At 31.4% G+C, this 26,925-nt stretch overlaps 1 protein-coding gene across 1 annotated transcript; it reads left to right on the forward strand.

The window, feature by feature from the left end:
• Positions 1 to 3,229: 3,229 nt before the first annotated feature.
• LOC134718012 (fibropellin-1-like) lies at positions 3,230 to 25,827 on the forward strand. Its single transcript, XM_063580510.1, has 9 exons — positions 3,230 to 3,248; positions 7,566 to 8,129; positions 10,442 to 10,555; positions 10,996 to 11,109; positions 14,771 to 14,884; positions 15,994 to 16,107; positions 17,225 to 17,338; positions 24,104 to 24,289; positions 25,784 to 25,827. The coding sequence occupies exons 1-9, from the start codon at positions 3,230 to 3,232 to the stop codon at positions 25,825 to 25,827; spliced, it is 1,383 nt and encodes a 460-aa protein (XP_063436580.1).
• The last annotated feature ends 1,098 nt before the right edge of the window (positions 25,828 to 26,925 follow it).

The raw sequence follows: 26,925 nt of genomic DNA on the forward strand, positions 1-26,925 counted from the left end.
TGAATTTCTACAGATTATTTAAAATACATATATAAGTAAGCTACGAATGTGGTTGCTAAATTTGATAAAAAAAAAATGTGCTTCTTAGTTAAATATTTGTTTGTTTTTGTTCTAATTGAGATGGTGACATAGTGATGACTGCTGTATCCTGTTTTGCCAATTTTACCTATTGTGTCTGTTTTGTTCGCGCATTGTTGTAGATATAATGGAACTTGATGCGACTGTCAAACAAGTGAGAAGTTTAGCGCTATAAAAGTAGGTTTAATCCACCATTTTCTACATAAGAAAATGCCTGTACTTAGTCAGGAATATGACAGCTGTTATCCATTCGTTTAATGTGTTTGAGCTTTTGATTTTGACATTTGATTAGGACTTATATCTAGAAATTGACTATGAGGGTCGGTTGAAAACAAAACTTTACGATAAAAGAGATGATTTCAGATTCCCAATTGTGACCTTTTCTTTTTTAAACCAAGAGTTCCAAATGGTGAAGTTGAAATCATCACTTCGTAAATTTTACGGACGCCATAACGCATCGATGTCAATATAATGAAATTTGATGCGACTTTCGTACAATTGAGAGGTTTAGCGCTATAGAATCAGGTTCAATCCAATTTTCTACATTTGAAAATGCCTGTACCAAGTCAGGAATATGACAGTCGTTGTCCATTCGTTTGATGCGTTTTATCATTTGAGTTTGCCATTTGATAAGGGACTATCCGTTTTGAATTTTCCACGGAGTTCAGTATTTTTGTGATTTCACTTTTTACTAATTCAACATTGTATGCAGGGAAGATAGGCCAGATACTTAAGTTATGCAGTTGATCATAACCTTCTATTAAGAACGTTCCTTTTATGAATGTTCGCTGCTCTGTTTCAAAGTAGCAAGTGTCATAACAATATTGTTATTAATTGATAACATATAAATATAAAAATAAATTATATGCATTCCCCATTTCCATTCTCAATTTTATTTAATGTTTTCTAGTTTCAAAAATTAAGGATTACTAACAAAGATATAAAATAAAATTTTCTTTAATTGTTTAAACCCATATTTAATAACATTTAGCCCAAAGGGTTGACTGGGGAATAGAAATATGGTCACTTGGTCTTCTTCCGACAGGCAGTAAAACGCTTGCCAAAGTGGGGCGTCCATCTGGTTGCGCGGGAAGTATAAGTTTGTAGCCACGTCCAATCAGAATGGGGACGTTCAACCGATGCCTAGTGTAAAGAGAGTGCGACGCTCTTTGCACGTTAAGAACCCTTGCAACAACTCGTTTTGATGGGTCCGTAGGTGGCCTCTAACAAGGCAAAATGCTGTCTTTATTCAATATACCCTCAGTTTCCAGTGGCAGTCCAAATTTCCTAAACCATTATCCCTGATGGCATCCTTTACAAGGCCTACCTATTGGATTAATTGATAACTTGTTCACGTCCTGAAGATCGAACACTACTTAAGTATTACCAGAGGTTTGTTTCCGATTCACTCATATGTCATATGTGGACTTATTTATTCTGCTGTGTGTTGACTGTTAGTAATTCGCCTTTTCAGAATCTAAAGACTCATTTTCATCGTTTATGACATTTTTAACCAATCACAACGTTTTGGTGTACACTTTTGAAAAAATTACCCAAAATGCATTAGATTCTGAAACGTCGAATTGGCAAGAAGTCTCATTGTTACAACTGTTGATTACAAGAGTTATTTTTCAAAAAAGTGAACTGAAGACTATATTTAGATCAGTATTGATTTGTTACACTTGTTTAGCAAGATGTGAATACAAGTATACGATAAGACAATTTGATAACACGTAAAAATACCTTTATTTCCTTTCAATTGGAATTAAAGAAATAAAAGCAAAACAAATGTTTTTCATGTTCATTTATTTTTTTTTTTTTTTTTTTTTTTTACAACAAATAAATATTCTTTATTCATCAAATTGCTTGTTACAACTTAACTTCATTGTCCAAGCTTCAATAAAGTATCCCTGTGAAATACTTTCTTAGTATCCAGGAAAATACACAGAATATAAATAAATATAAACATTATTTTTTTTCCATCAATTATATCAATCTTTTTAACTTTATGAAAAATACATTATGAGATATTGTTTTGTTCTCATTCATAAACCTTCGTAGTTCCTTTATAAACATAGCATACACATCTAAAAATTTCAGCTTTTGCTCTGACACATAGTACGACTTGTAAATACAAAAACCTAAAATTGTCAAGAAATAATTTAAACCGTTATATCCTTGATCTGATATTTTGTATCCAAATACTATATGTTTTGCCAATATCTTGTTTTGAAAATTCATTTTTGCTAGAAGATAATGTACTTTCTTCCAAAAATCTTTCAAAAAAGAACATGTAATAAAGAAATGCATGTTCATTTATAAACTTTAAGTATGAAACGGAAAAGTGACACAGTTCCGTTTATGAATTTTTTTCCCAAAAAAAAAGTTAAATATAAGTTTCCCAAACTGAAACTTTACTTAAATATTATTAAGTATACGGTCAAATTGGCAACCTTGAAAAAAAGTCCCATTCCATGTGCATTTTCTAAAAAAAAATAATAAAAATTCACAATTTTTAATACTTTTCTTGTTTGGAAAAAAATGAAAATTTAGTCTTTTTGGTGTAGGTTTATTCAAAAACTTCGAAGATGTACGAATAATCATGTTGAATTTATTGGATAATCCGACACAGTCAAATGAAAGAACATAAAACGAAAATATTGAAAGAAACACAAAAGATTTTAAATTAACCCACAAAAATGCCATTTTCTGTCTTTGCATGAAAAAATAGAAGGAAATTATTTTGGTCAAGTACCATGCCAACCGTTTTTTCCCCATTAATAAGTATACATTTTTTTTTATTTGATGTAAATATAAAAAAATATATATATATATGTGCAATATAAAATAAATTGATGAATATGCATGATTTAGATGGTTACAGGGAACGGTTATTAAGTCCTATAATCGTAAAGCACTAACGTTTAAAAGTTAAATCAAAAGCTGGCAACCATATCTTCTTGAAAAGACCTTTTGATTTTGTTCTGAATTTAAGGTTTTCTACTTTCACGCAGATACATTTTTGTTTTTTTTCTTTTATAATTATTCGGTCTTTGCACTTTTCCTGTGAAAAACCTATTGCTTTTATTCTTCTTCTTATTTTTTTCTTCCGCCTAAATTTTGTTTAGGTGCAGTAATGGTATTTTACAAGATGTCGCTGAGAAAAGTTGGTATGTGATAGCAAACAGTTTATAAGCTTTTGAAACTGACAATGTTTAACCGAACACTTTTTTTTGGGTTAGAGTTATCTACCAAAACACTTTTTTCCTTGTGGCCATTACTCCTTCGCAACCGTAAAAAATTAGGACAAATTTATTTCACCAAACGGCTCATTATGCCTTCATGATTAGGGTGGCTATTTGAACCGAAGCTATCCGGAGACTCCATATGATAGTTATTCCCCCTTACGCATTTGTTGTAAGTGATATGCATTTCTAACAGGTAAACCATAAGTGTTATAGGCCTAGGGTCTTTTGATTTAATGTCTTTGGTAAAAAAAAAAAAAAATTAGGTCAAGATCAAAGGTCAAGGTCATATTAACAAATTTGAATTTGGCTTATTTTTACTCTTATTAAAAATCACATAAGATATCGACAACATAGGAATATGAAATTGTTCTTTGTGACATGCGTAAAACGTACATTTGGATTGCGAAGGTACGTTGACCGTAAATGGGAGTTTTCTCCCTTTTTATATTTAGAATTACATACCAAGTATCATAACGACATAGGTCATTTATTTTAAGGTCCTTGGTTTATGACCTTGATATTGAGCTCAGAGTCAAAGTTGAATTTGCTGTTCTAGATTTTGACCTTTGTTTCAACTTCATATTTCAAAACGATAAAGCCACGGTACATTTTTTATTAGGTTGCAATTTCCCTGACTGAAAATCCAACCGGAAATGACATTGTGTAAAACCGGAAGTAGCTTGTTTGGTACTTATTAATTGTAAAAGTATAAAGAATTATATAGATTTGGAATCAGTGTCAAGAAAATTATCAAATAATATCGGAAGTGACATTTTTCAGACCGGAAGTAACAAATTATTTCCCTTATTTCAAACAAAATTGTGAAGAAACCATATATTTTTGGAATCAGCGTACATAAAGGTATAATTTGACACTCCAAATGACATTTTAAACTGTATTTCAATATTTTCATATCAAAATGAATCGTAAGAAGGGGAAAGACCTTCAATTGCTCAATTATTATTGTTATTATTTCTTTTCGCGTTCCATAGAAAGACATTTAACTTTTTCTGATAATTGTTAGAACCGTCCACTTTGCGGTGAAAGCATATTGAATTTTTTTTCGTAACTAGTTTTTTCCCGCCACTTTTATTTCTTGCCTCCTTGCCATGGGTTTTTGTTTCGAAAGATGTTTTCAATATTTGGTATATGATATTAAACAGTTAATACTCTTTTGCAACTGAAATCAAATAAACAAAAACAATTATAAGAAATCGGAAGGAAGGGGTGGGATCCTGAAATAAAACAGACAAAATTTTAACAAGCACGACTTTTCTTCAAAATCACAATATTAATTTTTTTAATTATTTTGTTAAAGTTTAATCTGTAATACGCCTAAAATCTATACAAAGAAGAGGAATTAAAAAGCTATCAATTTACGATGAAAACTGGTGGTAAATATATATTTTCCTGACGTTAAATCAATTTTCAAAAACATTGCATTGTACGATTTTTAAATGACCCGGCAAAAAATGAAGTTAAGAAATTCCTCTATTACTTGTAAAACAAATCAGCTGTGTTTTAGGTGGGTTCATTAAAGTATAAAAATAAGCGTCTTTTCCGAAAATGTCCCACGCCGATTAATTCCAATAGACAGCTAATTTGTGCTTCCACCGCTCTTAAAGTTTATATATGTTTACTTTTTCTGATGATAAAGCAGTTTTATTATTTAATTTTCCAGCACGTGAAAGAAAAGATACACCAAATACCATGTGGTATATTTTGATAGTTATTATAATTGTCAGCTTCTTTACTGGTAATATGTGTGCAAACGGTAAGGACGGTATTTTTAGTTATGTGTCAGTTGATGTTGTGTTAAATATAGATAAAACAATTAACAATTTTAAGTGCAGAAAAGATCAGTGTGCTATTTCGAGATGCAGTATATGTCATACTAGAATAACAAACGAATATCTTCTAAATAAAGAATTAACAATGTATACCTTGTTACTGCAAGTAAACTATCAAACATGTTTTAATTAATTGTTTTGACATTGCTGATATTCGTTAGAAGCATTGCAATGTAAATAATATGTAGTATTTATTCTATAGTGTTTAAAGGACAAGATACCACAAGGCCTTTTTTTTTGCACCCTATTTTCTCATTTTTCAAATTCTGTTTTGGAAAGCTCATTTTTATGTCAAAATATTCCCTGAGGTTTGAAGTTTGTTTCGATGAACTTAAAAAAAAATTTTAGCAACTGGGTGAGTTAAGGAAAGGAAGGGTCCAACTTTCTGTTATGATTCAAATATTGCAATTATTATTCTCTTTTCAGGTGTTCCGTACAACTAATTTTTAGTTGTTTAGTGCCTGCGTCAACGTCACCCAGGAATATTTTAATTCCAATGTCATGAGAACTGTTTTTGCTGTCTAAATCGCCATAATTTTCTCCGGGTCACGTTGGCGCAAGCTATTAAATTTTATTAAACAATGGACAAAAATCATAATTTTTCATTCTTTTGGCGTTTTTGATACCCTTTTACCCCCTCACCTCACCCATTTTCTGAAATTAATGGGTTTTCAAGTTCATCCAAACAAATTTCAAACTTGAGGGAATATTTTAACGTGATAAGTAGCTTTCCAAAACAAAATTTAGAAAATGAGAAAATAGTGGGGCAAAAAACGGGCCTTGTCGTACCTTGTCCTTTTAGCTATTGTTTCATTCTTAAAAGAATTAGGAATATATCATAAAATACTAACATGTTGTATGAATTTAAAATGATTTTATTTTTTATCACGTTATTTAGGTGTTTGTTTGTTTTATTTTATAAATAATTAATTTGCTTAAGACTAGATTTTTAGTTAACTGAAGGAACTTTTGTCTGATTTAAAAAAAATATAATTGTAAAAATATTCGAATTAGCCTTCGCCGCAAGATAGCCTTTTTGCGCTCTTGCGTCGTAGAGCAAACGTCAATCAATCATTGTGGAATCCATGGAAACACTGTTGTATACCAGTAGACCAGGTTGTGGTTGCTCAAAACATTTGATAGTGTTAACCAGTGGTTAAACTGCGTATCCACTGACAACTTTAAACCAATGGATGTTGTCTTTTGCCTAAAAGTGATGCAGTGGCATAATTCTGACTTGGGACATGCATTTTTGAAGGAAATGGTCGGATTAATCTGGTTTTATAGCTCGATAAACTTTTTTTCTAGTAGGACAGCTTTTATATTTGTGTGAATCCCTAATACTCATAACAGACTAAAGTTAAAGTGTTACTATATCTTGTATATATATCATCTACAAACTCTACTAACTTATATTGTGACATTCTATTTGTTGCTTTTGTGTTTTCATGAAACAGTTACTAGGTGCAGAAAAGAGGGACGAAAGATACCAGAGGGAAGTCAAACTCATAAATCGAAAATAAACTGACAACGCCATGGCTAAAAATGAAAAAGACAAACAAACAATAGTACACATGACACAACAAAGAAAACTAAATAAGCAACACGAACCTCACCAAAAACTAGGGGTGATCTCAGGTGCTCCGGAAGATTAAGCAGATCCTGCTCCACATGTGGCACCCCTCGTGTTGCTCATGTTATGAAAAATCCGGTAAATAGTATAATTCGGTAGGTCACATTTATGAAAAGGAAGGGGATTATAGTTACGACGGGTCCGGTAAAGATACATTACTTGATAAATTACAAAGTCATAAGTACTCAATATGAGAATGCTTACTATTAATGTTGCTGTTATATGTGCAGTAAAATGTGTATGAACATATGTCTTCATTAACAAGAATAACATAATTTTAAAATTCAAAAACGACACCCTTACCACATGTGTATTTAATAGGATTGGTACTATTTTTGCTTATGTGCGTAGATTGATTTCCCACCTTATATGATAAAGTAACTTGTTTCAGAACTACTTGTCTACAGGCTAAAAATATGCCTAGAAATCATGATCGACTACTTGTGTTTATCACCATTTGGGCATTTGAACACGACAATTAAGGGATAATTTTAATTTAACTTGTTTTCCGTAATAACTTATAACGATGTCCATCAACCAAAAAAATCATTTACTACTTTTATCAATTATTTTTTTAATCCAAATTTTTTTTAATCCAAAATTTAAAAATAATTCTTATATCGATTAACAATGATTGTGATTTTAATTTTTCATTATGTGTGTTTGTATAATTTATATATATTTTATGTAAAATACATATATATTTGGGCCTAAAATGACACATCGTAACAGTTTAATTTTGTCTAACTAAAACAGATGGTGGCCTTTCAAAGATTGATTTGGTGATTGTATTGGATGCTTCCGGTAGTGTAAAAATTAATAATTTTAAAAAGATGCTAGACTTCTGTAAAGCTTTCTTGGCCAAGGCTGATATCGAATCTGGCAATATCCAGGCTGGAATTCTAAGTTATAGTTATAATGCCAAGATAGAATTCCAGATTGGTACCTTTTCAACAACTTTGGACATCCAAAATGCAGTTGATGGAATTAACTATTCTGGCGGCACAACCAATACTGCTGATGCTATCAAAACAATGGCTTCTGACATGTTTGATACAACAGCAGATCGTGCAGATGCTCCCAACATCGGTATAATTATAACTGATGGTAAGTCTAATGTAGACTCTGGAAGGACTATCCCTGAAACTCAGGCTGCTAGAGGAAAAGGAATTCATATCTACTCTATTGGTATTGGGTTGGCAGATAATACAGAGGTCTTTGCAATAGCCACACCACCAAGCGAAAATAACAGCTTTATTATACAGGATTTTAATGAATTAAGTGGACTTGATGAGACAATTTTCTCCTCAATTTGCCAAGGTTTGTTAATGTTGACTTTTCAGTATTTTTTACTTACACTTAATTCACAATATAATGGCACTTCACTATAACATCATACATTATCTTACCTCCTATAAATTTCTAGGAATATGATTGGTTAAAAACGACCTCGTGGTGACCATATATATTCCATATTAGGTTAGTAGGGAGGCGGGGCTTATTTCAATACACGGTTTAGTAGTGGATTTACGACTTAGGGACTGTTTGATGATTTAAAAGTATTGAAATTTCTGTTGAATGTTGTTTTATCAAGGTTGTTGATAACAGATATTTATCGTTTACATAAGTTTTTTTTGTGCAGCCCAATTAAAGAAGGTTCTTAAAATTGAACACTTGAACACTTGAATACAGAAATAAGAAGATGTGTTATGATAGCAAATAAGACCACTTTAGTCTAAATTCAACAAAAAAAGTCGGAAAGATAAATTCGTTACATAGTGTGCTAGTGACCTAATATGATATATACAGGGTAAGTAAATTCCATATGGGGTTCGAACTTCGCTCTCACCCCATTTGGAATTTACTGACCCTGTATATATCATATTAGGTCGCTCGAACCCCATATGGAATTTACTTACCCTGTATATATCATATTAGGTCACTAACACTTCGCTCTCACCCCATATGGAATTTACTGACCCTGTATATATCATATTAGGTCACTAACACACTATGTAACTAATATTACTATTATAAATCATACACTCATATCTTAAAAAAAACAACATTGAAAGTTCATTAACTTACCAAGATCAGTACATGTTAAAATGGAAATAGGGAAATTTAATGTGATTTTTTTGTCAACAGTAGGTTTCAACATAGAAGGAACATTTGTTGTTCATTTTAATCGTTGACAATATTGTTGATTGATAATAAATTATAGACAATGTAAAAACTCATAGTCATAACTTTTAGAACAAATTGATAATAAAGCGCTGAGTGTGGTACAGATATAATACAAACCTCTTTACTGTAAAGACCCTGTTTTCTACTCATTGCTCCAGTTGTGTCTCTTTGACATATTCTACATTTCCATTCTCAAGTGTACTATTTACTCGAAGACTGGAATTTGCAAGTTTCGTTTACGAGCAATTCAATGAGCTCTAACATGTTTTAATCATTTATGTATTTTGATATCACTGTTAGTAATATTGATGTGAAAAGTTTTACTGATAAATCCTCAGAACAATGCTAGGTCAGTTCTCAAAATTAGGTTTTATCACGAAACCCTTAACACAAACCAACGGTTAGGAAATTTCAATGGTGTACATTAACATGGCTTGAATTCAGTGTTGGAGATATATAATGTTGCAATGGCTTTTAATATTTATATTTATCTTACCTCCTATACATTTCTAGGAATGTGATTGGTTAAAAGCGCCCTCGTGGAGACCGTGTATAATTGATATTAGGTTAGTAGGGAGGCGGGGCTTATCTCATACACGGTTAGTAGTGGAGTTACGTCCCTTTATATTCCATATAAGGTAGTAGGGAGGCGGGGCTTATTTTATACACGGTTAGTAGTGGTGTTACGTCCCTTTATAAAAAACAAAACTGTACTGAGAAAAAAATCGTAAAGGTTTCAACAGACGAAGAAATTGATGATTAAGATTGAAATAAATTAAAAAAACACATTTAAACATAACAAGTTGTTATTGTTGGTATCTGTTTTTGTAGGATCAATGGAAGTAGTTTCTTAATCACGGCTAACAGTATTGAAAACTTGCTCATTTTGCTAGGTCCAAATTTCACACGTTAAGATAGTGGGTAAGATAAATTCGTTACATAGTGTGCTAGTGACCTAATACGGTATATATGGGGTCAGTAAATTTCATATGGGGATTCGAGCTTCGCTCTCACCCCATATGGAATTTACTGACCCCATATATACCGTATTAGGTCACTAGCACACTATGTAACTAATAGTATCCTATACATTTGCTATATATTTATAAAGTTAAGTCGGCAATCTACAAAAAAAAACCATTAAGATAACATCATAGTTGTATACTTAGTTTGGCAAATGGTGTGTATATAAATAACATGTTATGATGACAATTTACTAATATTAAAGTATATAATTTTTTTTAAATATGGTATCTTTAAGCTTATGTTAAGTGTTCCACATAAGACAAAATGTATATGAAAGAGTTAGTACAGTTGTGTTTGTTGTACAAGTAAACGTGACTCAAAGTATGGAAACTGAGTAAACAAATGCCTTCAACAAACCAAAGTACATATATCGTCATACAAATTCCAGGATATAAATCAGTTTTTTTAAACAATTACAGACGTTAATGAATGTGCGAGTTCCCCTTGCAAAAACGGAGGAACATGCGTAGACAAGGTAAATGCGTTTACCTGTTCGTGTCCTGGTGGGTTTTCCGGAGATATGTGTGAAATAGGTTAGTATTGTGATATGTTAATTCTAAAATGTAAATCACTGTTATTGTAACACTTACTTGTTTAAATCGACTTCTAAATAGTGTTTACTGCCAACGCAAAAGGAGTTCCTTTTATACAGTTTTAATAACCTTATCTTTCAATATTAGACACTAAGACTTTGTGATTAAAAACATTAAAAACTAAAATCGTTTTATATCATAACAATCTTTTTGTATTTCAGTGTATATTTCATTTTTAAGATGTGTTACCTTTAAGGTTATGTTAACTGTTCCACATATGACAAAATGAATATGAAAAGGGTTAGTGCAGTTTTGTTTGGCGTATAAGTAAACATGACACCTAGTACTGAAACAGGGTAAACGATGCCTTTAACAATCCAAAGTTCATATATTGCCATACAAATTCGAAGATATTAATCAGATTCTCATAACAATTTCAGACATTGATGAATGTGCGGATTCCCCTTGCCAGAACGGAGGACAATGCACCGACAAGGTTAATGAGTTTACCTGTGCGTGTGCTGATGGTTTTACGGGAAATACATGTGAAAATGGTTAGTACAGTTTGATGTGATGTATCCAAGTAAACTTATCGATCTTTAAAATACACTTATTCTTAAATGTACCAATTCAACACTGTAATTAGATCAATGAATATTGTTTTTATTGGTACTGATATTGATTTTGTTATCAGTAAATTAAAAGCAAACTAAATAGTATTGTTGTATACATGTACACATTCATGGAAATACACTCTGTCAATACCTGTATCTTTGCATTGCATACGGTCATGTTTTTCTATGAATGTTTATGACGTCTTAAACTAAATCCAATGGATGTTGGATGTGTACTGATTGATAATTTAGTCTGAGATGCATGATTTATTTTTATTAATTAAATGTGGTTTAGAACTTGTTGGTAGTAGTTGCGAGTACTCTCAGATCAGTACTTACTGTCTTTTTGTTGTTGGGATATAAAAGTCCCCGGCCACGTTCTCTCTTTTTTGTAAGATGTATTTCTATTTATATCCATCTGATGAATTAATTCTTGTTCAACTAATTTTTAAAGTTCGTTCTAATGTTTTACTGTTACACCACTCTCCAAGGTAAGAGGGAGGGTCAAGATTTCGCTAAAATGATAAGCCCCCCCCCCCTCCCGCTCATAATCATGAAAACATTTTTCTGTCCCAAGTCAGGAGCCTGTAGTTCAGTTGTTGTCTTTGTTAATGTATTACATATTTGTTTTCGTTCACTTTTTGTACATAATATATGTCGTTAGTTTTCAATTTTCAATTGTTTTACATTTGTCATTTCGGGGCCGTTTGATAATTGACTATCCAGTCTTGGCTCTGCTCATTGTTGAAAGCCGTAGGGAAACTCATAGTTGGTAATTTCTGTGTTGTTGGTCTCACGTAAAGTTGTTTCATTGGCAATATATGCAAACAGGGTTAGTATAGTTTTATGTAATGTATTCAAGTAAACTTATCGATCTTTGAAATAAACTTATTCTTAAATGTACCAATTCAACACTGTAATTATATCATTAAATATTGTTTTATTGGTATTGATTTGGATTTTGTTATCAGCAAGTTAAAAGCAAACTAAATAGTATTGTTGTATACATGTACACATTCATGGAAATACAATCTGTTGATATCTGTATCTTTGCATTGCACAAGGTCATGTTTTTCTATGAATGTTTATGACTTCTTTACTCCAAATCCATTGGATGTTGGATGTGTACTGATTGATAATTTAGTCTTAGATGCATGATTTATTTTTATTATTAAATGTGGTTTAGAACTTGCTGGTCGTAATTGCGAGTACTCTCAGATCAGTACTTATTGTCGTTTTGTTGTTGTGATATAAAAGTCAAGGGCCACGTCCACTCTTTTTTGTTAGATGTATTTCTATTTATATCCATCTGATGAATTAACCCTTTTTTCAATTTTTCAACTAATTTTTATAGTTCTTTTTTGTGTTTTTCTTTTACACCATTGTCCAAGGTTAGAAGAAGGGTAAGATCCCGCTAAAATGGTTAACCCCGCCATATCATTTATGCTTGTATCTTTCCCAAGTCAAGAGCCAGCAATTCAGTAGTTGTATTTGTTGATGTATTTTATATTTGTTTTTCGTTCACTTTTTGTACATAATTATTTCCGTTAGTTTTCTATTTTGAATTGTTTGACATTTGTCATTTTAGGGCCTTTGATAACTGAATATGTGGTATGGGCTTTGCTCATTGTTGAAGGCCGTAGGGTGACCCATAGTTGATAATGTTTGTGTCATTTGGTCTCTTGTTAAATTGTCTCATTGGCAATCATTAGTACAGTTTTCTTTGGTGTATTAGTAAGCATGACACATAGTACTGAAACAGGGTAAGAATGCCTGCAACAATCCAAAGTACATATATTGCAATACAAATTCCAGGATATTTATCAGATTCTCATAACGATTTAAGACATTGATGAATGTAAGGAATCCCCTTGTCACAACAGACCAATGCACATACAAGGTTAATAGGTTTACCTGTGCATGTGCTGATGGTTATACGGGAAATACATGTGAAAATGGTTAGTACAGTTTTATGTGATGTATCCAAGTAAACTTATCGATCTTTGAAAATAAAATTATTCTTAAATATACCAATTAAACACTGTAATTAGATCAGTGAATATTAATTGATATTAATATTGGTTTTGTTATCAGCAAGTTAAAATCAAACTAAGCCCGTACATTTTCCTTTAATGGTTGACTTTTATAAATTGTTATTTGGATTGAGAGTTGTCTCATTGGCACTCACACCACATCTTCCTATATCTATATAAAGAGCATTGTTGTATACATGTACACATTCATAGAAATACAATATGTGGATACCTGTCTCTTGGCATTGCACAAGCTCCTGTTTTTCTATGAATGTTTTGACGTCTTTACACTAAATCCATTGGATGTTGGATGTAAACTGATTGATAATTTAGTCTTAGATGCATGATTTATTTTTATAAATTGAATGTGGCTTTGAACTTGCTGTTAGTAATTGCGAGTACTCTCAGATCAGTACCTGTGCATGTGCTGATGGTTATGAGGGAAATACATGTGAAAATGGTTAGTACAGTTTTAAGTGATGTATCCAAGTAAACTTATCGATCTTTAAAATAAACTTATTCTTAAATATACCAATTAAACACTGTAATTAAACCATTGAATATTGTTTTTATTGATATTAATATTGATTTTGTTATCAGCAAGTTAAAATCAAAATAAGACCGTACATTTTCCTATAATGGTTAACGTTAATAAATTGTTATTTGGATGGAGAGTTGTCTCATTGTCACTCACACTATATCTTCCTATATCTATATAAATAGCATTGTTGTATACATGTACACATTCATGGAAAAACAATCTGTGAATGCCTGTATCTTGGCATTGCACAAGGTCCTGTTTTTGTATGAATGTTTTGACGTCTTTACACTAAATCCATTGGATATTGGATGTTTACTGATTGATTATTTAGTCTTAGATGCATGATTTATTTTTATTAATTGTATGTGTCTTTGAACTGGCTGTTAGTAATTGCGAGTACTCTCAGATCAGTACTTTAGTGTCTTTTTGTTGTTGGGATAGAAAACTCCCCGGTCACGTTCTCTCTTTTTTGTTAGATGTAATTTTTGTATATCCATCTGATGAATTAAGCCTTTTTCAATTATTTTTTATAGTTAGTTCTCCTGTTTTACTGTTACGCCACTGTCAAAGGTTAGAAGGAGGGTTAGGATTCCGCTTAAATGTTTAGCCCCGCCATATCATGTATGCATGTCCCTATCCCAAGTCAAGAGCCTGTAATTCAGTGGTTGTCTTTGTTGATGTATTTTATATATGTTTTTCGTTCACCTTTTGTACGTAATAATTGTCGTTAGTTTTCTATTTTGAATTGTTTGCCATTTTTCATTTCGGGGCCTTCGATAACTGAATATGCAGTATGGACTTTGCTCATTGTTGAAGGCCGTAGGGTAACCAATAGTTGATAATTTCTGTGTCATTTGGTCTCTTGTTAAGTTGTCTCATTAGGATTCATTAGTACAGTTTTCTTTGGTGTATTAGTAAACATGACACATAGTACTGAAACACGGTAAACGATGCCTTCAACAATCCAAAATACATATATTGCCATACAAATTCCAGGATATTTATCAGATTCTCATAACGATTTCAGACATTGATGAATGTGAGGAATCCCCTTGCCAGAACGGAGGACAATGCACAGACAAAGTTAATGGGTTTACCTGTGCATGTGCTGATGGTTATGAGGGAAATACATGTGAAAATGGTTAGTACAGTTTGATGTGATGTATCCAAGTAAACTTATCGATCTTTAAAATAAACTTATTCTTAAATATACCAATTAAACACTGTAATTAGACCATTGACTATTGTTTTTATTGATATTAATATTGATTTTGTTATCAGCAAGTTAAAATCAAACTAAGACCGTACATTTTCCTATGATGGTTAACTTTTATAAATTGTTATTTGGATGGAGAGTTGTCTCATTGTCACTCACACCATATCTTCCTATATCTATATAAATAGCATTGTTGTATACATGTACACATTCATGGAAATACAATCTGTGGATACTTTTATCTTGGCATTGCACAAGGTCCTGTTTTTCTATGAATGTTTTGACGTCTTTACACTAAATCCATTGGATATTGGATGTTTACTGATTGATAATTTAGTCTTAGATGCATGATTTATTTTTATTAATTGTATGTGGCTTTGAACTTGCTGTTAGTAATTGCGAGTACTCTCAGATCAGTACTTTAGTGTCTTTTTGTTGTTGGGATAGAAAACTCCCCGGTCACGTTCTCTCTTTTTTGTTAGATGTATTTTTTTTATATCCATCTGATGAGTTAAGAATTTTTCAATTAATTTTCATAGTTCGTTCTCGTGTTTTACTGTTACACCACTGTCCAAGGTTAGAGGGAGGGTTAGGATTCCGCTTAAATGTTTAGCCCCGCCATATCATGTATGCATCTTCCTGTCCCAAGTCAAGAGCCTGTAATTCAGTGGTTGTCTTTGTTGATGTATTTTATATTTGTTTTTCGTTCACTTTTTGTACATAATTATTGCCGTTAGTTTTCTATTTTGAATTGTTTGACATTTGTCATTTTTGGGCCTTTGATAACTGAGTATGCGGTATGGGCTTTGCTCATTGTTGAAGGCCGTAGGGTGACCCAAAGTGGATAATTTTTTGTGTCATTTGGTCTCTTGTCAAGTTGTCTCATTAGGAATCATTAGTACAGTTTTCTTTGGTGTATTAGTAAACATGACACATAGTACTGAAACAGAGTAAACGATACCTTCAACAATCCAAAGTACATATATTACCATACAAAATCCAGGATATTAGTCAGATTCTCATAATGATTTCAGACATTGATGAATGTGAGGAATCGCCTTGCCAGAACGGAGGACAATGCACAGACAAGGTTAATGGGTTTACCTGTGCATGTGCTGATGGTTATGAGGGAAATACATGTGAAAATGGTTAGTATAGTTTTAAGTGATGTATCCAAGTAAACTTATCGATCTTTAAAATAAACTTATTCTTAAATATACCAATTAAACACTGTAATTAGACCATTGAATATTGTTTTTATTGATATTAATATTGATTTTGTTATCAGCAAGTTAAAATCAAACTAAGACCGTACATTTTCCTATAATGGTTAACGTTAATAAATTATTATTTGGATGGAGAGTTGTCTCATTGTCACTCACACCATATCTTCCTATATCTATATAAATAGCATTGTTGTATACATGTACACATTCATGGAAATACAATCTGTGGATGCCTGTATCTTGGCATTGCACAAGGTCTTGTTTTTCTATGAATGTTTTGACGTCTTTACACTAAATCCATTGGATATTGGATGTTTACTGATTGATAATTTAGTCTTAGATGCATGATTTATTTTTATTAATTGTATGTGGCTTTGAACTTGCTGTTAGTAATTGCGAGTACTCTCAGATCAGTACTTTAGTGTCTTTATTTTGTTGGGATAGAAAACTCCCCGAACACGTTCTCTCTTTTTTGTTAGATGTATTTTTTTTTTTTATATCCATCTGATGAATTAAGCCTTTTTCAATTATTTTTTATAGTTCATTCTTATTTTTTATACTGTTACACCACTGTCCAATGTAAGAGGGAAAGTTAAGATCCCGCTTAAATGTTTAGCCCCGCCATATCATGTATGTATGTCCCTATCCCAAGTCAAGAGCCTGTAATTCAGTGGTTGTCTTTGTTGATGTATTTTATATAATATGTTTTTCGTTCACCTTTTGTACGTAATAATTGTCGTTAGTTTTCTATTTTGAATTGTTTGCCATTTTTCATTTCGGGGCCTTCGATAACTTAATATGCAGTATGGACTTTGCTCATTGTTGAAGGCCGTAGGGTGACCAATAGTTGATAATATCTGTGTCATTTGGTCTGTTTTTAAGTTGTCTCATTAGGAATCATTAGTACAGTTTTCTTTGGTGTATTAGTAAACATGACACATAGTACTGAAACACGGTAAACGATGCCTTCAACAATCCAAAATACATATATTGCCATACAAATTCCAGGATATTTATCAGATTCTCATAACGATTTCAGACATTGATGAATGTGAGGAATCCCCTTGCCAGAACGGAGGACAATGCACAGACAAAGTTAAAGGGTTTACCTGTGCATGTGCTGATGGTTATGAGGGAAATACATGTGAAAATGGTTAGTACAGTTTTATGTGATGTATCCAAGTAAACTTATCGATCTTTAAAATAAACTTATTCTTAAATATACCAATTAAACACTGTAATTAGACCATTGAATACTGTTTTTATTGATATTAATATTGATTTTGTTATCAGCAAGTTAAAATGAAACTAAGACCGAACATTTTCCTATAATGGTTAACTTTTATAAATTGTTATTTGGATGGAGAGTTGTCTCATTGTCACTCACACCATATCTTCCTATATCTATATAAATAGCATTGTTGTATACATGTACAAGTTAGATTGAAACAACCACCTGTTTATTTTAAAATTACACCATTCTCTCAGTAACATTTTCCAGTAAATTTTTCTACTTTTTGATATTCATTCAGATTCGACCGTTATTGGTAATTTTTCAACATTTTACTGTAAATTTGACATTTTTTTGGATAATTGTATACGGTGTTACTTTAAATCGGTCATTTGATCAAGACAATTTTCTAATATCTATTGACAAATGTTTTAGAAACAAAATTGAAACAACCACAGGTTTATTTAAAAATTGCAACGCTTTCTCAGTAACATTTTTTTAGTAAATTTTACTACTTTTAGGAAATTCATTAAGATTTGACCTTTAATGGTAATTTTTCAACATTTTACTGTAAAATTGAGTTTTTTTTTGGATAATTGTATACGATGTTACTTTAAATCGGTCATTTGATCAGGACAAGTTTCTATGTATTGACAAATGTATTAGAAGTACAATTGAAACAACCACAGCTTTATTTAAAAATTACACCAATTGCTCAGTATTTTTTTTCAGTAAATATTTCTACTTTTTGATATTCATTCAGATTTGACCTTTATTGGTAATTTAAAAAAAAAAATCTACTGTAAATTTGACATTTATTTGGATAATTGTATACAATGTTACCTAAAATCGGTCATTTGATGAAGACAAATTTCTACTATGTATTGACAAATGTATTAGAAGTAAAATTGAAACAACCACAGGTTTATTTAATAATTGCAAAGTTTTCTCAGTAACATTTTTTCAGTAAATTTTTCTACTTTATAGACATTCATTCCGATGTGATCTTTAATGATAATTTTTTCAACATTTTACTGTAAATTTGACATTTTTTTGGATAATTGTATACGATGTTACCTCAAATAGGTCATTTTAAGACAATTTTCTTTGATGAATTGACAAATGTATTACAAGTAAAATTGAAACAACCACCTGTTTATTTTACAATTACACCATTTTTTCAGTAACATTTTTCAGTAAATATTTCTACTTTTTGATATTCATTCAGATTTGACCTTTATTGGTAATTTTTCAACATTTTACTGTTAATTTGACATTTTTTGGGATAATTGTATACGGTGTTACTTTAAATCGGTCATTTGATCAAGACAATTTTCTAATATCTATTGACAAATTTTTTAGAAACAAAATTGAAACAACCACCTCTATATTTTAAAATTACACCATTTTATCAGTAACATTTTTCAGTTAATTTTTCTACTTTTTGATATTCATTCAGATTTGACCTTTATTGATAATTTTTCAACATTTTTACTGTAAATTTGACATTTTTTAAGATAATTGTATACTATGTTACCTTAAATCGGTCATTTGAAGACGATTTTCTTTTCTGAATTGACAAATGTATTACAAGAAAAATTGAAACAACCACCTCTTTATTTTAAAATTACAACATTTTCTCAGTAACATTTTTTCAGTAAATTTTTCTACTTTCTCATATTCATTCAGATTTGACCTTTATTGATAATTTTTCAACATTTTACTGTAAATTTGATATTTTCGGGGATAATTGTATACTATGTTACTTGAAATCGGTCATTTGAAGACAATTTTCTTTGATGAATTGACAAATGTATTACAAGTAAAATTGAAACAACCACCTCTATATTTTAAAATTACACCATTTTCTCAGTAACATTTTTTCAGTAAATTTTTCTACTTTTTGATATTCATTCAGATTTAACCTTCATTGGTAATTTTTCAACATTTTACTGCTAATTTGACATTTTTTTTTGGATAATTGTATACAGTGTTACTTTAAATCGGTCATTTGATTAAGACATTTTTCTAATATCTATTGACAAATGTTTTAGAAACAAAATTGAAACAACCACCTCTATATTTCAAAATTACACCATTTTATCAGTAGCATTTTTCAGTTAATTTTTCTACTTTTTGATATTCATTCAGATTTGACCTTTATAAGTAATTTTTCAACATTTTACTGTTAATTTGACATTTTTTTGGATAATTGTATACGGTGTTACTTTAAATCGGTCATTTGATCAAGACAATTTTCTAATATCTATTGACAAATGTTTTAGAAACAAAATTGAAACAACCACAGGTTTATTTAAAAATTGCAACGCTTTCTCAGTAACATTTTTTTAGTAAATTTTACTACTTTTTGGAAATTCATTAAGATTTGACCTTTAATGGTAATTTTTCAACATTTTACTGTAAAATTGAGGTTTTTTTGGATAATTGTATACGATGTTACTTTAAATCGGTCATTTGATCAGGACAATTTTCTTTGATGAATTGACAAATGTATTAGAAGTACAATTGAAACAACCACAGCTTTATTTAAAAATTACACCAATTGCTCAGTATTTTTTTTTCAGTAAATATTTCTACTTTTTGATATTCATTCAGATTTGACCTTTATTGGTAATTTAAAAAAAAAATTCTACTGTAAATTTGACATTTATTTGGATAATTGTATACAATGTTACCTAAAATCGGTCATTTGATGAAGACAATTTCTACTATGTATTGACAAATGTATTAGAAGTAAAATTGAAACAACCACAGGTTTATTTAAAAATTGCAAAGTTTTCTCAGTAACATTTTTTCAGTAAATTTTTCTACTTTATAGATATTTATTCCGATGTGATCTTTAATGATAATTTGTTCAACATTTTACTGTAAATTTGACATTTTTTTGGATAATTGTATACAATGATACCTAAAATCGGTCATTTGATGAAGACAATTTTCTACTATGTATTGACAAATGTATTAGAAGTAAAATTGAAACCACAGGTTTATTTAAAAATTGCAACGTTTTCTCAGTAACATTTTTTTAGTAAATTTTACTACTTTTTGGATATTCATTTAGATTTGACCTTTATTGGTAATTTTTCAACATTTTACTGTAAAATTTGATTTTTTTTTGATAATTGTTTACGATGTTACTTTAAATCGGTCATTTGATCAAGACAAGTTTCTAATATGTATTAACAAATATATCAGAAGTAAAATTGAAACAACCAAAGCTTTATTTTAAAATTACATTTGCTCAGTATTTTTTTTTTTATTAAATTTTTCTACTTTTTGATATTCATTCAGATTTGACCTTTATTGATAATTTTTCAACATTTTTACTGTAAACTTGACATTTTTTAAGATAATTGTAAACTATGTTTCCTTAAATCGGTCATTTAAAGACAATTTTCTTTGATGAATTGACAAATGTATTACAAGTAAAATTGAAACAACCACCTCTTTATTTTAAAATTACACCATTTTCTCAGTAACATTTTTTCAGTAAATTTTTCTACTTTTTGATATTCATTCAGATTTGACCTTTATTGGTAATTTTTCAACATTTTACTGTTAATTTGACATTTTTTTTGGATAATTGTATACGGTATTACTTTAAATCGGTCATTTGATCAAGACAATTTTCTAATATCTAATGACAAATGTTTTAGAAACAAAATTGAAACAACCACAGGTTTATTTAAAAATTGCAACGTTTTCTCAGTAACATTTTTTTAGTAAATTTTACTACTTTTTGGATATTCATTCAGATTTGACCTTTATTGGTAATTTTCCAACATTTTACTGTAAAATTTACATTATTTTGGATAATTGTATACGTTGTTACTTTAAATCGGTCATTTGATCAAGACAAGTATCTAATTTGTATTAACAAATGTATCAGAAGTAAAATTGAAACAACCACAGCTTTATTTAAAAATTACAACATTTGTTAAGTATTATTTTTTCAGTAATTTTTTCTACTTTTTGATATTCATTCAGATTTGACCTTTATAGGTAATTTTTAAAACATTCTACTGTAAATTTGACATTTATTTGGATAATTGTATACAATGAGACATCATATAGATGAGAGATTCAGGCTCATTGGGGCATTTAGTTATTGTGTCCTAAGTTGCATTTTCCAAAATTATAGTCAAACTAAGGGCTGTACTTTTTGGTATGGTATGATTTTGTCTGCAAAATGCACAAAATGGATGATCAGTTTTGGATTTCTTGGAGTTTTTTGTTACTTCATATTTTTCCAAATTTTGATTTTTAAGACTGGTGAGAGGATTTTCAATTGACAGTGCAGGTGGTCTAGCGATTCTTGACAAACTAACTTGCAGCATGTCATCATTTCCATTCTTTTCATATTCGGCGTATTTCCAGTTCATATTCAAGATATTGCTTTAACAAATTTTGAAAAGGGTTTAGATTCCCTTGTTCCAGTTTACCTAATTATTATTCATAAAACTCAAGTACAAAGCCTAATCCTAGGCAATACATCAAGCAATTGTAAAAGCATTGTGTGAATCTTTGAAAACTAAAGCATTAGTAAGCAAATTTTACCCATTATTTCTAGTAACTGAACAAGACATAATAATTATTTTGTACAATTGTCTTTTAAATATACTTCTTTTGAGTGGAAAGTTTTTAATCTGGATTGAAAAAACAGAATTGGAAATCTGGGGTGTAACTAGGGTTTGGTTGACACTTAATTTTACTTAACATAGACATTCTTTTGAATTGTTTATGTTATTGGAGAACACAGTGAAATTAAATTTTAAGAACACAGTAGGAAGAGCATGCGATATCTACTCAAACAGTGTTGAAAGACCATTGAAACAAGAAGAGGTACAAACATACTATTATACGTTTTGGCCATTACGGCCTTCTCCTTTGGAACGAATTACAACATTGAAACAACAATTACATCGTTTGGATAGAATGAAAGTAAAATCTAAAGAGGTGGAAGGTGAAATTGAATCGTTAAAAATTGTTTTGAAAGAAAAAGACAATCAAATTGAAAATTTATTATCAGATATAAGCATTTTGAAAGAAACGGCAAACTTCACTCTTGTCACTAGAAAAAAGGATGGCAGCTTCACTGAATGTGTCTGACTGTGCGTGATGGGGTTATCTGAATTGGAAGTTGCTGTTCAAAAGGTCTCCCCTGTTATTTAAACAGTATGCAAACATTTATTTGACATTGGTTAAGAAACATCTCAGTTGCCTAGTTCAACAACAGTGAAGTCAATTGTTGACGAAGGGCACTTTATTGCCAAAACATTTATATCTGAAAAACTAGACCAATCTGAAAACTGGGGTCTAAATCGTGACGGTACAACACGCCGTAAAATAAAAATTGTTGATACAACAATAACATTAGATTCTGGTAGCGTAATGAGGGTTTAACAGAATCGCACATTAAACTGCAACAACTATTACCAAGGTTACACAGGGTCATTTGTCGGGAGTTATCTGGTTTTAATGTCGCAAATAAATCTATTATACCTCAACACGTAAGAGAAAATGCTGCTGATTATGTTGCTCGTTCACTGGAAAAACTTGCTTACACAATGAGTGATAGAGCTAGCAATGAAAAACTTGCAAACACATTAGTAAATGAATGGCGAGACGAAGTATTGCTGAACTTAAAACAATTGGAAACAAAACTTGTTGAAGTTCACGGTCCTAGTGGAAGAGATTCACTTCCTGTTTTCAAATTTTGGAGCAAGAAATAATTGGTTATTGAACGTGTATTGAGAACAACAGCTGATGTTTTTTGACCTGTAGGTGACCATCATGGTGTACGCGATCGATAGGAATCACACTGCTCAAGTTTAGGCATAAAATCTCTAATTGGAAACTACAAAGATAATTGTTTTAATGCACTCTTTGAAACTGCTGCTGAGGTATTTAAGCCCAAAGAAGACTTTTTTGTGGTTTTGGACACTGTAAACAACCAAAACTTAAATCGGTTAAGGAAGATCTCCAATCAGTCGTTTTGTCAGCTTTGCTGCAATGTTTTGGACTATTTTACTTAAAACTTACAGAACCATATTGGATCTCATATGGTTAAGAGGCCTATTTAGAACTGTATCCACATGTCATAGCAATTAAGAGTTTCCTTGAAAACTGTGCTGAAGATCCTGCTTTAATTCTAAACCAGGACTGTCATTAATCTGCTGAAGATCCTCTTCAAATACACATTGTACCTCATTATGACATTTATGTTGCAAGTCTTTTCACCTTGCAAGAAGAAACCCGTCAACTTTTGTTCGATTTGATTAAGCTCGATGCTGCCAATATGATTAAATGTGTTGACTTACTTCCTGGAGGTAAATTCTACAGTGCTGATACTGGGATTGAACTAAATCGCACTAAATTTGCCCTTGTCACAAATCTACCTTGTGAACACCATTTTGGTGACTTGATAGTAGCCAAAGAATGCGTCCTAGTGCATCAATGCACCATCATTCGTCAGTCAAACTTCTGAAGAGAAATTGTTAAGACATGTTGCATTGGACACAGAACATGCCTGTGGTGGAACGTTCGACAATGATAAAAGATGCAATAAAAGGAGGACGTACTCTAAGGGAAATTCACATTACTAACGAAAAATCAGTAATTCCTGAAGTTCATGATAAAATGATGCAACCCGTTAAACCTAAAAAGGCAAGAAAGAAAAAACAGAACGAGAATTTAGAACTAGAAGACGAGGAGGACTACGACATTATTTGCCATCACCTAATATTGAGAATTTCACTGTGAATGATTATGTGGCTGTTGCATATCAAGATAACTGGTATCCAGTGTTCCCCGAGTATTGGTTAAGACCAAAAACAGCATCGTCAAATTCAGGTAAGGTAGTTGCTTCTGCACACCTCATGTGCATTGCCAAACCTCGTCTTTAGCAACAGATACCCCATTTCTGGTCCAACTTTGAAAGTCCAGCAGCAGGAAAACGAACGTCTCTGCAAAATTAAATAAATAAAGAATTTGTCCATTTTCATCCGTCCATTAATGAAATAACAAACACAATACAAAATCATTGTCGCCTAATAGTGAAACAAACAAACAAAAGTAACTATGTTTCCAAAACCTCAAATCAAAGCATTTAAAAGACACAAAAACTCTTAAAGGACCTACTTACATCCTCCAAATTATATAATAAGTCACAACATAGAAGACAGCAGTTATATCAAAACATAAATTGATTGACTTCAGTATACAATGTAAATTTACCAGGTGTCATATCCCAATATCCCAGAAATAAAATTATATGTACACATTTGAAAAGGGAGGAAAAACCATGGTAGTTCAACCTTAACCGAAATTCCTACAAACAACAAACATTTACATTAAAAGACATTTGTGAAACAACACATTACAACACAAGAGATGACTTCAGCTTCTCAATTGTGAACTTTCCATTTCTATGTAGCAAATTCTTGTAGCGTCTGTATACGGACTATATATCTCCGAATTGATTCGATGTTCACGAGGTTGTATTTCCTATGCTGATTTCATTGATAGAGAGTTGCTGTTCACAATAAAGCTATTAAACCAAGAATTCCAAAGGATGAAGTTGAAATAATCTCGTCGTACATTTTACGGACGACATCCCTTTCCACGTATGTGACCTACAGAATTAGACTATTTACCGGATTTGTACTAATAGGAGCAGCACGAACTGCTTACCCTTCCGGAGCACCTGATATCACCACAGTCTTTGGTGGGTTCTTCTTGCTTAGTGTTTAGTTTTCTATGCTGTGTTTTGTGTACTATTGTCTGTCTCTCTTTTTCTTTTTAGCCATGGCATTGTCAGTTTGTTTTTGATCTATGAGTTTAAATTACGCTAAATATCTACGAAAATTAAATTCGATGCGTATAGATGCTTTACTTGATTGCTTGTTTGTTAATTAATTTCCAGTGAAAAATATATCATGCATGGTCAGGACGAGAACAAGTTACTAGTAACAAAATATACAATAGGTAGGCCTTTTTAAAATAGAGGTCATCCGGGAAGTCGGTAGGGAAAAATGAGTGCCACTGGAAAATAAGGGTATATATTAGATAGTGACAAACAATATGCCTTGCAGCAGGCCAACTTCAAACCCCACAAACAGTTGTTGCAAGGATTCTGTACCTGCGAAGAGATTTACACGAGGCATCTGATTTAACGTCCACTTTCTGACGTGGCTGCAAACTTGATACATCCCGCACAGCCTAACGGACGCCTCTGCTTGGCATACCGTTTAACTCCGGGTCGGAAGAAGACAATTTATATGGACCCAGTTACCCTTGGTGTATGCTTATAATTCCCTGTTAACTTAATATTTTAATATCTAACAGGCTTGGAATACTTGACAGGGAAAAACTTTGTAGTCAAACCATAACGAAACACATAAACAGCAACAAATATGTATATAAAAAGACATGTATGCTAAAATAACAAATCTGACATATCTAAAGTATACAACTTAAAGTGTAAATATAAAAAAGAAGATGTGGTACAATTGCCCATGAGACAACTATCCACAAAAGACCAAAATGACACAAACATTAACAACTATAGGTAACCGTACGGCCTTCAACAATGAGCAAAGCTCATACCACATAGTCAGCTATAAGAGGCCCCGATAAGACAATGTAAAACAATTCAAACGAAAAAACTAACGGCCTTATGTATGTAAAAAAATGAACAAAAAACAAATATGTAACACATAAACAAACGACAACCACTGAATTATAGGCTCCTGATTTGGGACAGGCACATACAGAAATAAAGACAATATATAGGTGAACACTTATTGTTTTCACCATCTATCCCTCCCCTCCCCCCCCCCCCCCCAGTAGTCAGCAGTTTTGTACTGACATGAATTATCATTGATATGGTTATATTGATAAATTTACTATTTACAACAGTTTGAATTTTTAAAATTCTAAGGCAGTTCTACCTGTTTAAACCCGTCGAACTGGAACTTATCAATTGAAAACTGTACTTATACGCCTTAATTTTTTAGTATTTGTATTGTTATCTTAGAAAGTCTTACTGATTAAAATACGACAATAGGTAAAAATTTGACAATTTAGTAGTGTCAACCCTGTGATTATGACCCGTGTATATAGCATATTAATCCTGAATACACCGTTGGTGGTGCGCCTGTCAGATGCGAAACGTACAGATAAGGTTATAGGTAACAGGTGAATATACTATATTGGTATCGGTATCGGATTCGACCCGGAACTTCTTAATTATTGGCAATATTAATTACGTGGAAAACAAAAGGGCCTGAAGTGGAGTAATTTTTAATCTACACCTTTGTACTATATTAGTTATATATCAAGTTGAATTCTTTGTTTCGTGTTTTTTACGTGATGACGGCTGACAAATTGGACCTCGTAATTTTAGTATTATAGATAATACATACCTCAAACTTGATCATTTAAAGAGTTTTTAAGTAGAGACCTTATTTGTTAGCTACTAGTATAAG

This window comes from Mytilus trossulus, chromosome 5, assembly GCF_036588685.1.
Source record: "Mytilus trossulus isolate FHL-02 chromosome 5, PNRI_Mtr1.1.1.hap1, whole genome shotgun sequence".
NCBI classification, from domain to species: Eukaryota; Metazoa; Mollusca; class Bivalvia; order Mytilida; family Mytilidae; genus Mytilus; species Mytilus trossulus.

Coding starts and splice junctions, on each gene's coding strand:
- LOC134718012 (XM_063580510.1), top strand. Junction 11,110..14,770: donor GGGAAATACATGTGAAAATG/GTTAGTACAGTT, acceptor TAACGATTTCAG/ACATTGATGAATGTGAGGAA. Junction 16,108..17,224: donor GGGAAATACATGTGAAAATG/GTTAGTATAGTT, acceptor TAACGATTTCAG/ACATTGATGAATGTGAGGAA.